The sequence below is a fragment of the Artibeus jamaicensis genome, unplaced genomic scaffold, assembly GCF_021234435.1.
Source record: "Artibeus jamaicensis isolate MK-2021 breed Jamaican fruit bat unplaced genomic scaffold, CSHL_Jam_final contig_332, whole genome shotgun sequence".
In the NCBI taxonomy this organism is placed as follows: Eukaryota; Metazoa; Chordata; class Mammalia; order Chiroptera; family Phyllostomidae; genus Artibeus; species Artibeus jamaicensis.
Window position 1 is genome coordinate 25,412,501 of NW_026521788.1, and position 14,364 is coordinate 25,426,864.

Consider the following 14,364-nt stretch of genomic DNA (forward strand, 5'->3'; position numbering starts at 1 on the left):
TCTGTCTTTCTTGTCAAGTTAGTCACATGCTCAAACACACCCAAGCCTTTGCCTGTGTCCCTTTTTCTGCTTGGGCTGTCTAATCTCTTTCTTCTCTACCTGGCAACTTTCACCACTCCAGGCCTAGCTCCCTTTTTAAAATTTATGTTTATTTTTACTTTTTGGTGAAGATACCACGTAGCAAAAGCAAAAAGGAAGATTAATTTAGCAGCTGTGTGAAGAGTGTGTTAGAAGGAGAAGGAGGAATCTGGAGGCAGGTAAATCAGCTTTTGGAGGCAAAGTCCCAGAGACCTGAGCTGTCTAATAAGGTAGCCTCTAGCCACAAGTGGCAATTAAAATTAAAATTAATTGAGAAAAGCCAATCTGAAAAGGCTACATACTATACGATTTCAACTATATGATATTCTGAAAAAGGCAAGACTATGAGACAGTAAAAATAGCACTGGTTGCCAGGGGTTTGGGGGCAGGGAGGGATGAATAGGCAGAGCACAGGAATTTTAGGGCAATTCTCTGCATGATACCATAGTGATGGATACATGTCATTATATGAGTGTATTTGTCAAACTCATAGAATATACAACACCAAGAGTGAACTGTAATGTAAACTATGAACTTTGCTGATTATGATGTGTCCATGGTAGGTTCATCAACTGTGATGTATACCACTCCAGTGGGGGATGTTAAATAACGGGGAGGGCTATTGGCATGTGGGGGCAGGAGGTGTATGGGAAATCTCTGTACCGTCCCCTCAATTTTGCTGTGAACCTAAAAGTGTAAAAAAAAGTTTTAATTAAAAAAATTTAAATTAATTAAAATTAAATAACAATAAAAGTTTGGTTCCACAGTTGCACTAGCCACATTTCAGGTACTCAATAGCCAAGTGTGGCTAATGGCTACTGTACTGGGTAGCACAGTTTAAGTAGAACATTTCCATTATAACAGAAAGTTCTGTTGGATAGCATTACCAAAAATGAACCCCCCAAGTGACAATGGCAGTCATTCTACATTGTTGTGTTTTCTGTGTTGTGCCTTAAATATGGGACCATTCATTGTACCTGACCTGATTCTAGACTGAGCATACTGAAGATCAGAGCATTTTTGGAAAGTGTCACTGTAAGTATGAATGCAGTTTAGAAGTAGTAAGTCAGATTTAGTGCCCATCACTTGAATACTTAAAAATAGCTTTTAGATAGGTAGCCGTTAAATATGTCTCTATTATCTATTTCTCTTTCCCCACCTGTTTTCCCCTTACAAGAGAGATATAAAGTAATTCATTGAAATTCATTCTTTAATAATTATCTCTGCCCATGTCAGAATATTTGTCTTAATGGTTTTGCCTGGTGTATTTACCGATCGTTTTATCTTTTCATGATAAATCTTTGCCATATCAGTCTTCTAGCACTGCTGCTTTTGAAAAAGGTATTTCTTTCTGTCCCTCAGTCTATTCTGCAACTTCTCCCCCAATCAGTCCAAGAGCAAGTCCTGTTAATTCTGTCTGCTTCCAAAAGAAGTAAGTCTCCATTTCCACCAGAATGACTTGTTTTAAGACACTGTCAGCCCTATCCTGGATGACTGCATTAGCCTCCTAACTGGATACCCTGTTTACCCTCACCTGCTAAAATCACTTCTTCATATAACAGGCACAATGACCATTTAAAAACAAAATCAGATCATGTCAATCTCTTGTTTAGCGCCCCTGCTTCCTACTGAACTTAGAAAGGTTCCAAACAACTTAACCTGGCCTAAAAGCTTCTTTGTGATCTGGCTTTTGCCTTCTCACCCAACCTCGTCACTATACCTTCCTCCTCAGTGAGATTCAGCCACTCTGGCCTGAATACACCCAAACTTTCCTGCCATAGCACTCATGCTGCCATGCCCACCCTGCCCCCACACTTCTCTCTCTGGGATTGTTCTTTTCAAGCTCTTGCATGAGTGATTCTGTCTCAGCTTCAAAGGCACTTCCTCAGAGAAGCCTTCGTTGCTTATTCCTTTTAAGCGAGGCTCCTTCTACTCTACTCTTAAAAAAAAGTATTTAGATATTTTAAGAGCGAGGGGAAGGGAGGGAGAGAGAGAGGGAGAGAAACATCAGTGTGTGGGAGATACATCAATCACTTGCCATTCACACACCTCCACGTGGGGACCTGGCCCAAAACTCAGGCATGTGCCCTGACTGGAAATCGAACCAGCAACCTTTTGACTCTCAGACTGGCAGTCAATTCACTGAGCCACACCAGCCAGGGCATCTGCTCTACTTTTTATAGCATCATCCTTACCATTGTTTGCAATGATCTTGTATATTTATTTATTTACTTGCACACTCTCTGTCTATTCCTACTAGATTATAGGTTCTACAATGGCAGAAAACTTATATTTATTCCCTGTACTATCCTAGTACCTACAACAGTGGCTGGAGTGTGTTTAATAAAACTCAATAAATGAATACTTACTCAAGAAGCCATAAGAGGAATTCCACCCCCCTCCCTTCTCTGTGTATGTGTGTGTGTCTGTCGACAGGGGAGACCTGGTTCTTCTTGCTGACACATGTAAAGAATTACAGATCGGCAAATCTAGTAGTGTGCAGTCTGTTTATAGTGATCTGTTCCCACGGAAGAAGATGGGACTAGCTAGAGTGGGGGGTAAAAGTCAAAGTTTGAGGGCAAAGCAGGGCGGCAAAAGTAAGAGTGGCTGGAGACCAGGTGGCAAGCCCTCGGGTGGCCTGAGGCCGGGTGGCCAGAGAGCCAAGAGCATCGCAAGCTCCCGAGAGAGAGTAAGTCCTTTGTTCTGAGGACTTACATGGTTGGTGGGATAGGAGAAAAAAGTTACAGATTGATTAACGAGTAAATGTGATGCCAGCTTTCCTGGGAGGGCGTTTGACTACCTAAACTTAGATATGTGTGTGGGTCTGTTAACCCGAATCCTTATCTTGCTCCAAACTCCATTTGTTCATCTTGTTGTAAAACAAATATATGACAGGAGGCAGTTAATTAAAATTGGAGCACTTTCCAGAGTTATTTATGGGCTCTATCTGTAAGCATTAGGGGCTCCCTTGTAAAACAGATAGTGACCAGAGGTAGACAATAACCAAACTTGTATTATGGGCTTCTTCTTTGGGCACCGTGGACCCTGTCCTGCATTCTAGGCCCTGGGATGAAAGCACAGTTTCAGGGCTTTCTTTCTCAGATAGTGGAAACGCTACATAGAATTTCAAGGACTTCCCTTCTTTCTTGCTAGCATAGTGTTTCTCATGATGTTGAAACACCTGGCAATATTATCAGACCAGGCTTAGGACTACTGAGTTGGCGTGTGAGACATTCCTCCTTCCTTCTTTGGTTCACTGTTTATTCTGCCTAAGTGATAAAGGCATTTCCTGGCAACCAGGATGCTAGATGCTTGCCAGTAACAGCAGTGTGGTCTCAGAGTTCTGCCTATGCTATCTTCTGCTTCATGTCGAAAATAAAAGGACACTCCATGTATCTAAATGCGACTAACATTTAGGCCCTTTATATTAGTATGAACTAGTGACTTTGTTGCTGAACATCATTTTTTTTTTATTTCATGAAATCAAGGCCCACAGCTTTTTGAATGGTTGATTTTAGTCGGGGAATGTAGTGAATAATACGTCTGGAAATATTCTGTCATGTTTTGATCTGAAAAACTCTGCAGCACAAGCTGCTGACTTAAAAGGCTTTTATTATGATACAGACAGTCTATTGTCTACAAAAGCACTGGCTAGTACTCAGTGGTATATGTGTGTTGCTCTTTCTGAGCTATTAACTTGAGTGAAAAAACTCATATTCATTAACTTATGCATGATTTGTAATCCCTGAGAGTAGTTTGTTGTGTTTCTTCAGCTGTTTTACTGTGCATTTAGGGATTTTTCTTAATTACTTTTTTTCTTTAAATTCAATAAAAATTTAAATGGTATAAATAGTAGGATTGAGATACTTTCCATTTTTAAAAAATTTTTTTATTGATTATGCTGTTACACTTGTTCTATTCCCCCCTTCATTCCTCTCCACCCTACCTCCTCCGTCTCCACCATTACTCCCCCTTTAGTTTATGACAGTGTGTCTCGAGTTCTTTAGATTCTATATTTCCCATGCTATTCTTGCCCCCCCATCTATTTTCTAACTACTGTCTACGCTACTTATCTTCTGTACCTTCTCCCCCCTTCTCCTCCTCCCACTCCCCTGTTGCTAACCCTCCTTGAGCTCTTCATTTCTATGTCTCCACTCCTGATCTAGCTGTCCTTTTAGTTTGCTTTTGTTTTAGGTGTGGTTGTTAATAACTGTGAGTTTGATGTCCTTTCACTGTTCATGTTTCTTTAACTTCTTTTTCTTCGATAAGTCCCTTTAACATTTCATATAATAAGGGCTTGGTGATGATGAACTCCTTGAATTTCATCTTATCTGAGAAGCACTTTATCTGTCCTTCCATTCTAAATGAAAGTTTTGCTGGATAGAGCAATTTTGGTTGTAGGTCTTTGGATTTCATGACTTGGAATACCTCTTTCCAGCCCCTTCTTGCCTGTAAGGTCTCTTTTGAGAAATCTGCTGACAGTCTGATGGGGACTCCTTTGTAGGTGACTGTCCCCTCAGCTCTTGCTGCTTCTAGGATTCTCTCCTTCATTTTAATCTTGGCTAATGTAATGATGATGTGCCTTGATGTGTTCCTTCTTGGGTCCAACTTCTTTGGGACTCTCTGAACTTCCCGGATTTTCTGGAAGTCTATTTCCTTTGCCAAATTGGGGAAATTCTCCTTTATTATTTGTTCAAATAAGTTTTCCACTGGTGGCTGTTCCTTTCCCCCTTCTGGTACCCCTATAATTCGGATGTTGGAGCGTTTAAAGATGTCCTGGAGGTTCCTAAGACTCTCCTCACTTCTTTGATTTCTTGTTTCTTCATATTTTCCTGTTTGGCCATTATTTGCTTTCTTCTGGTCCACTCCATTGATTTGAGTCCCAGTTTCCTTTTCATTGCTATTGGTTTCTTGTGCAATTCCATTCATTTCAATTAGTTTCGCCTTCATATATTTGTCTAATTTGTGGCTATAATCAACCAGTTCTGTGAGGATCCTGATCACCAGCATTTTAAACTGTGCATCTGAGAGTTTTGCTATTTCTTCATCGCTTAGATTTATAGGCTCTGGGGCTTTGAGATCTTCTTGAGCCATTTTTGGTCTGTTCGCGCCCTTTAAGTGTGAGGGACGGAGCCTTGGACTCCCAGGTTGCTGGGTTGTGAAGCTGGATTTGGGGGCGTGGTCAGAGCGGGGAAATGGCGGCACCCTCTGCTGTTTTGCACTGCTGGGTGAGGAGCAGAGCCTTAGGTGGTTCACCAGGGCAGGGCCACTCAGAGTCGCTGGGTTATGACGCTGTATGTGGAGGTGGGGTCAGAGCAGGGAAATGGCGGCGCCCTCCCTGCCGCTTTCCGCGGGGACCGGCTGGGTCCTGGTCCATTCGCCCACTCCCTCGCTTGTCTATCTGCGCACAAATGCGCAACCACAGTCAACCCGCAGCCCTGCTCCCTCGCTGTTTCCCCGCGGTCGCTCACTAGGTCCAACCCTGCGCCTGGATTCCGTGCGCCTGAGTTCGGCTGACCGAGTTTTCCTGTGCAACCCCGCTCCACCAGCTGCTGGTTTCGCCCCTTACCGTCAGACTGAAGAATTTGTTGTTAACAGACTTCCGAAAAGTTCAATTTTCTGTGTTCCGGCTGTGTTTTCTGTTGCTAATATTTAGTAGTCTCTAAACTTGGTTGTGTGAGAAGGCACGGATATCCACCTATGCCTCCATCTTGGCGGAAGTCTGAGATACTTTCCATTCTGAGTTTAGAAAATTTCAGATTTCTGCATTAAAAATGAGTTTATGTTTATGGTTTCATTCTCTTAGGTAGTAGCTTTGTTTTGATAGAATTAGTGAATGTTCACCACTTACTATTTAAAGTTTACTTCTTCTGTAATGTTTTACAAGATGTCATATAGTGAAAGAAAAATTGACATCAAAGTCCTACATAGGAATAATTTTGAAAAAAGTGAGTATGTGCAACATTTGTGGTATAATAAAAACATATGCACATATACAAAATCTGGTAAGCACGGCTTTTAATATTTCAGTATTTTAAAATTTTTGGCCCATTACCATTTAGAAGATTTCTATAAAATAACAGATAATTACTAAAATTATTAGGTAAGAAATAGTTGTACCTAAGAAACCCAGAGTGACATTTTAGTATTAGTATTTTAATTAAAAAATTCTACATTCACATTTTAAAAAGTTAGAGAATAAAAAATATAGATACAAATTCACTTGAAATTTTCCCAAGAATTAATAAAACCAAAATATGTTAACATATTGTTTTATATTCTTTCACTGTTTTGCCTTATACATGTGGAATTTGGTTTGTTTTAATCATAGTATATTTATTATTTTTATTTTTCCTTTTAATAAAATACAATGTCATAAATTTTCCCATAGGCTGAGGGTTTTTTGAGTTTTTTAAAATATATTTTATTGATTATGCTATTACAGTTGTCCCATATTCCCCTGTTCACTCCCCTCTACCCTGCACACCCCCTCCCCACCATTCCCCCCCTTAGTTCATGTCCTTGGGTCATAACATATAAGTTCTTTGGCTTCTACATTTCCCATACCATTCTTAACCTCCCCCTGTCTATTTTCCACCTACAATTTATGCTTCTTATTCTCTGTACCTCTTCCCTCTCTCACCCTCCTACTCCCCCACCAAAAGCCCTCCATGTGATCTCCATTTCTGTGGTTCTGTTTCTGTTCCAGTTGTTTACTTAGTTTGTTTTCATTTTTGTTTTAGGTTCAGTTGTTAATGACTGTGAGTTTGCTGTCATTTTACTGTTCATATTTTTTATCTTCTTTTTCTTAGATAAGTCCCTTTAACATTTCATAAAATAAGGGCTTGGTGATGATGAACTCCTTTAACTTGACCTTATCTGGGAAGCACTTTATCTGTCCTTCCATTTGAAATGAAAGCTTTGCTGGATAGAGCAATCTTGGATGTTGGTCCTTGCCTTTGATGACTTAGAACACTTCTTTCCAGCCCCTTCTTGCCTGTAAGGTCTCTTTTGAGAAATCAGCTGACAATCTTACGGGAATTCCTTTTTAGGTCACTATCTCCTTTTCTCTTGCTGCTTCTAAGATTCTTTCCTTATCTTTAATCTTGGGTAATGTAATTATGATGTGCCTTGGTGTGTACCTCCTTGGGTCCATCTTCTTTGGGACTCTCTGAGCTTCCGGGACTTCCTGGAAGTCTATTTCCTTTGCCAGATTGGGGAAGTTCTTCTTCATTATGTTTTCAAATAAGTTTTCCATTTCTTGTTCTTCTTCTTCTGGTACTCTTATGATTCAGATGTTGGAATGTTAAAGATGTCCTGGGGGTTCCTAAGCCTCTCCTCATTTTTTGAATTTTTGTTTCTTCATTCTGTTCTGGTTGAATGTTTCTTTCTTCTGTCTGGTCCACACGGTTTCCTTCCCTTAAGTATTGGTTCCCTCTACATTTTCCTTTATTTCACTTAGCATAGCCTTCATTTTTTAAATCTAATTTATGACCATATTCAACCAATTCTGTGAGCATCTTGATTACCAGTGTTTTGAACTGTGCATCTGATAGGCTAGCTACCTCTTTGTCACTTAGTTGTATTTTTTTCTAGAGCTTTAATCTGTTCTTTCATTTGGGCCATTTTTTTGTCTTGTTGCACCTGTTACATGGTAAGGGGCGGAGCTTTAGGTGTTCACCAGGGAGGGAAAACCCAGGTGCCTGTGTTGTGATGCTGTATGTGAGGGTCCAAGAGGGAACAATGGTACGTGTTCTGCTCTCTGCCAGTTTTCAGTCACTTTCCCCACTACCCACAATCAAATTGGGCCCTTCTGGTGCTGATTACTGGGTGGGTGGGCTTGTGTACATTCTAGGACCCCTTTGATCTCTACAATGAACTCTCTGCGAGGCTGGGAGTTTCTTCCACAGCCACTTTAAGCCCCACAGGTGTTTTCAATCAGTGTTTTGTGGCTTTATGGAACCCTGGGTTGTGCTCCCCAGTTGTTCCTCCTGGTTAATCTGCACAGGAATGTGAGACTGCTCAGTCCACAATCTGCCACCTTACCAGGTCCACCAGCTGCCGCCTTACCCTCCAGCCTCAGCTTTGCCCTCCCTGGTCCTCCAGCTGTTACCTTTCCACGTGTCCTGTCCACCCAGCTTCCCACCTCCGCCTCTCCTGCTGGTCTGGATGAGTGTTTTTTCTTTAACTCCTTGGTTGTTAGACTTCCCATACTGTTCGATTTTTCTGTCAGTTCTGTTTATTTTTTGTTTTAAATTGTTGTCCTTCTTTTGGTTGTTTGAGGAGGCACAGTATGTCTACCTATGCCTCCATCTTTGCAAGAAGTCGACTGAGTCTTTATAACCATTGTTTTAATAGCCCCATAATACTCAAATCTAAAGATATATCTTAATTCACGTAAATGTTCCTTATTATTTTAAAAATGTTTTAGCTTTCATAAACAATGTGATAGTGAATACTTTCATGAATATTGTTGTTACCACATTTAATATTATTGCTTATAGGGTATATTCTCATAAATGGAACTCTTAGACAGATAATGACATTTTTTTATGTTTCTTAACACACAGTAACAAATGATTGTCTAAAGATATTCCAATTTATATTGCCACCAGCAGGATATAAAAGTATTACATTGTAGCATTTATATATATTTTTTCTTTTTAACTTGCTTTGTTAGTAGGGAAAAATGTGTTGATTACAAGTAAAGTAGTATATTTTCATTTTTGGTTTCTAGTTTCAGAGTCATAATTCCTTCACATATTTTTCTTAGTGCAGTAACACATGTTTTTTTCTGTATAGACATTTTAGTCCATCCAACTTGATTCATGTAGTTGAAGTGTTTTTTTTAGAAATGTAGCAGTTTGTCAGTCAAACATGCACATATCACACATATATATTCTTGATGATGAATTTTTCTTTTTTCTTACTGTGCTCAATGATGCCTTCAAAATTAATTACTCTGGAGAATGATTAATACATTTGTTTATACTTCAAGTTGTTATCCAAGTATGTTATGGAAGCATATATAGGAGAAGTAGCCAGGAATATTTTTTGAATTAGAAACTTCCAGGATAGATTTACTCTAAACTGTATGTTATAAATATGTTTAAGTAATAGTTTAAAAGCCTGAGATTTAAACAAAAAAGTTTAAAAAAAGTCAGAATTTATATTTGAATTGTGAATTTTTTTTTCTCTGTAGGTTGGAAAAGAGACTGTTCAAACCACTGAGGATCAGATTTTGAAGAGAGATATGCCACCAGCATTTATTAAGTGAGTAATTAAAATATTCTTTTGTTGCCAAGCATAATAATTCTCTTAGGAAAGAAAAGTAACTGATCCAGGAGAAACTTTTATTTATTTTTTAAGTATAAGGCTGTGTTAACAATTGAAATTTCAATTTTTCACCTTTTAACACTTAGCTTTCCTACTGTTGATTTTATTCATTGGTGTTAGGCATTTTTAACATCATTATTTATAATAAAACCTTGACTTTCGAGTTTTGTTTTCCAAAGTGGAATGGATTCAGAAACATTCTGATCTTTTCATGCATGAATTTGAATTGTACATAAACAGTCTTGCTTGGAGATAAGGGGATAACTTCTAAAAAATTACTGCATTTCAGTAGCATTTTAAATTTGAGGTATATTTGTATGTCACCTGATTCTCCTACAAGTAATTTTCAGACCTTTTGGCCTATCCTGCATAAAAGTAGAGATTGTAAGTTTTAATTAAAAACTTCCCAGGGCCCTGTCCAGGTGAGTCAGTGGGTTGGAGCACGGTTCTATACACCAAAAGGTTTCATCTCAGGTGACAGCACATAATTAAGTGCAGATTTGATCCCCAGTTAGGGCACATACAGGAGGCAACAAATCAAAGTTTCTCTCTCATATCGATGTTTGTTTCTCCCCACCCCCCTGCTCTAAAATTGATAAAACATATCCCTAGTGAGGATTTAAAAAAAACTCCCAGGTTCTTGATTACATTGTCTTTGATTAATGGCTTTGTTCTATATGGTAGTAAAGTCCTAAGTAAAAGACTAATGCATAATATAATTTTTTTTAAAAAGTAGAACCTCTATAAGTCACTAAGAATGAGATAACCAGTCCAGGCCTGTGTGGCCAGAGTGTCATCCTGTACACGAAAGTGCTGATGGTTTGTTTCCCAGTCAGGGCACATGCCTGGGGTGCAAGTTTAAAAAAAAAACAAACCATTTTATTTATTTATTTTTTAGAGACAGGGGAAGGGAAGGAGAAAGAGTGGGAGAGAAACATCAATGTGTGGTTGCCTCTCATGTGTCCCCACTGGGGACCTGGCCTGCAACCCAGGCATGTGCCCTGACTGGGAACCAAACCAGCAACCCTCTGCTTCTCAGGCCCGTGCTCAATCCACTGAGCTACACCAGCCAGGGTGCCTGAGGCGCAGGTTTGATTCCCTGTTGGGGCATGTGTTGCAGGCAACCAATAATTTCTCATGTCATGTTTAAGGGAAAAAAAAGGATGAGATAAAAAAAGGGGCAAAGACTTTGAACAGGCACTTCTAAAGAAAGGAAATCCAAATGGCCAGTAAACCTCTAAAAGGTACTCTATCTCATCATTTATTGGAGAAATGCAAATTTGCCATTATAAGCCCCTAAATTAAGAAGTTCTGATGCGGATGTGGAGCAACTGGAGCTCTCATAAACTGCTGTTGGGAGTATAAATTGGTGCAGCCGCTTTGAAAAAGAAGTTTGGCAATTATAAAGTAGGAGATAGGAAAATCCACTCCCAGGTATGTTTCCTAGATAAACTTATGCCCATGTACACTAAGCTCCATATACAAAAATATCAATATTGAGATTATTCTTGATGATCCCCACTGGTCTATCTGTACTAGTATGGATAAAAATAATCGTAGTGTATTCATAAACTTGAATATTAATACAGTAATAAAGGAATTATAATTTTTCACTTTAAAATGATTAATTTTATGTTAAATGAATTCCACCTCAATTAAGAAAAAAAAGAAATGAATCTCAAATAATTAAGGGATATGAATGAATTATTGATAGCTAATAGGTAGTTAGGTTCCATTTATTTACTTATTTATTTTTTAATTGAATTTAAATTTTTTTAAAGTTTAAAAAAGTTTTAAAAAAGATTTTCTTCAGACTTCTGGCCAAGATGGAGGCGTAGGTAGACACACTGTGTCTCCTCCCACAACCAAAATAAGGACAACAAAAATTTAGAAACAGAATAACCAGAAATGACAGAAAATTGAACTATGTGTAAGTCAGACAGCCAAGGAGCTGAAATAGACACATTCATCCAGACCTGTAGGTGGGGCATAGTTAGGCAGCTGAGCGGAGAGGGATTGTGGCACAGGAAGCAGTGACACCGGGTGTGCAAGGCACCCTGGGCACGCAAGATGCAGTGGGCGGAACCCGGGCACAGGGTGGCAATGGGGAGACCCAGCAAGGTGGCAATTGAGAAGTGGGGCACCTAGAGCAAGGAGGCTTACTGACTGGGTGGTCCAACATTTGTGTGCAGATAACTAGGGAGTGAGACAGACCTTGCAACCCAGGGTCCCAGTGCTGGGAAATAAAGCCTCAAAACACTGATTGAAAATACCTGTGGGTGTTGAGGTGCAGGGAGGTACTCCTGGCCTCACAGGAGAGTTCATTGGAGAGACCCACAGGGTTCTAGAACACACACAAGCCCACCCACCCAGGAATCAGCACCAGAAAGGTCCAGTTTGCTTGGGGGAAGTGGCAAAAGGGACTGAGGTGCAACAGAGAGCTGAGAAAGGGCCACTGTTCCCTCTTGGACTCTGCCCCCACATACAGCGTCAACAACACAGGGACCTGGGTTGCCCCTCCCTGGTGAACACCTAAGGCTCCACCCCTTACTATGTAACAGGTGTGCCAAGACAAAAAAAAATGGCTGAAAGGGAAGAACAGGTCAAAGCTCTAGAAATAATACAATTAAGCAACCAAGAGATAGCCAGCCTATCAGATGCACAGTTCAAAGCACTGGTGATCAGGATGCTCACAGAATTGGTTGAATTTGGTCACAAATTAGATGAAAAAATGAAGGCTACACTAAGTGAAATAAAGGGAAATGCACAGGGAACTAATAGTGATGGGAAGGAAACTGGGACTCAAATCAGTGGAGTGGACCAGAAGGAAGAAACAACCAAACGGAAAAGAATGAAGAAACAAGAATTCAAAAAAAATGAGGAGAGGCTTAGGAACCCCCAGGACATCTTTAAAACATTCCAACATCCGAATTATAGGTATGCCAGAAGGGGAAGAGGAAGAGCAACAAGTGGAAAAGTTATTTGAACAAATAATAAAGGAGAACTTCCCCAATCTGGCAAAGGAAATAGACTTCCAGGAAGCCCAGAGAGCCCCGAAGAAGGTGGACCCAAGGAGGAACACACCAAGGCACATCATACTTACATTAGCCAATATAAAAATGAAGGAGAGAATCCTAGAAGCAGCAAGAGAAAAGGAGATAGTTACCTACAAAGGAATTCCCGTAAGATTGTCAGCTGATTTCTCAAAAGAGACCTTACAGGCAAGAAGGGGCTGGAAAGAAGTATTCCAAGTCATGAAAGGCAAGGACCGATATCTAAGCTTGCTCTGTCCAGCAAAGCTTTCATATAGAATGGAAGGACAGATAAAGTGCTTCCCAGATAAGGTCAAGTTAAAGGAGTTCATCATCACCAAGCCCTTATTTTATGAAATATTAAAGGGACTTATCTAAGAAAAAGAAGATAAAAAACATGTATAGTAAAATGACAGCAAACTCACAGTCATTAACAACCATACCCCAAAACAAAAAGAAGCTAAGCAAACAACTAGAACAGGAACAGAAAGACAGAAATGGAGATCACAGGGAAGGATAGCAACGGGAGTGGGAGGAGGAGAGAGGAGGAAAAGTTACAGAGAATAAGTAGCATAGACGGTAGGTAGAAAATAGGAGGAGAGCAAGAATAGTATGGGAAATGTAAAAGCTAAAGAACTTAAGACACATGGGCATGAAGTAAGTGGGGGGAATGTGGGTGGGAGAGGGTATTCAGGGTCGAGGGGAATGAAGGGGGGAAATGGGACAACTGTAGTAGTATAATCAATAAAATATATTTTAAAATATTTTATTCATTTTTATTTTTAGAAAGAAGGGAAAGGAGAGAGAAAAGGGTAGAGAAACATCATTGTGTGGTTGCCTCACTTGTGCCCCCTTCTGGGGACCTGGCCTAAAATACAGGCCTTTGCCGTGACTGGGAATTGAATCAGTGACCTTTTGGTTTGCAGGCCGGCACTCAGTCTACTGAGCCATACCAGCCTGGGAGGTTCCATTTATTTAAAGTTCAGAGAAATTGTAGAAATAAACTGTGTTATTAGGGATGTCTCTTTATTTGGTAAAATGATAAAGATGAGTAAGGAAACAATACTCATAAAAGTCAATGTAATGGTATCTCTGGGAAGAAAGAAGAGGGTTATACGCAGGGATAAAAGCACATGGGGTCTTATAAAGTGTTCTATTTCTTGACTTAAAGTGTTGAGTTGTTTTGACTTATAGTGTTGACTTAGTGTTGGGTGGTTGTTTTTTTATACTTATTATACATATGTTTTGTGCAGTTTTCTGAAAGTATGTTATATATTACACTTTTAAATAAAGCGAGAAGTGTTTATTTTTATCTTCCTTATGTTCTATTATTTTCACTGAATAGATGCAAATTTGTACCCATATTGATGTCTTACTTCTGAATAACTTGAGTGGGTGTTTCTACAGAACTCTGTTTCTGTTAATTCCACAAAATGTTCATGTGTCAGGAAAGTAAGGTACCAGAAACATCTGTTACTTGTAGAACCTGTTTTGTGGGGGTATTATTTTCGACTTGCTTTCATTGAACTTGTTGACTTCCACGATCCTTCCAGCTCTAACGAAGGTGAGCCTAGTTTATGTGCTGTTCTATCATTATGGTAATATTAAGAGGAATCCTTTGCTGTCAGTAGACTTATTTTCATTAAACTTGCATTTACCTTACATTAATCTCAGAGCTCCAGCTTGCACCTGTTTGCCACTCATCCCCTGGAACATACAGAGCATGGTGAGATAGTGTACAGGGAGTTGGACTGTCAGGTTGGACTAGATGGCTGTCCAGAAAGTTCTTTCAGCCTTGACATTCAAGTCTATGAATACTACTTGATTAGTATTAATAAATGAATTTTTTCAGTAAACTCATTTCTGCTCACTTCCAGAGATATACCCATGAAATATGCAATGTGTTCTTATAGGCTTC

The 14,364-nt window shown here is 39.6% G+C and overlaps 1 protein-coding gene across 2 annotated transcripts in view; it reads left to right on the forward strand.

Annotated features, from left to right (window-relative positions):
• Positions 1-14,364, forward strand: part of VCL (vinculin) — a 106,895-nt gene that overhangs the window by 32,935 nt on the left and 59,596 nt on the right. For both annotated transcript variants that reach the window (XM_037130631.2, XM_037130630.2), the window contains exon 2: positions 9,281-9,351. In XM_037130631.2, the coding sequence (XP_036986526.1) occupies positions 9,281-9,351 (71 nt within the window). The remainder of the gene's footprint in view (positions 1-9,280; positions 9,352-14,364) is intronic.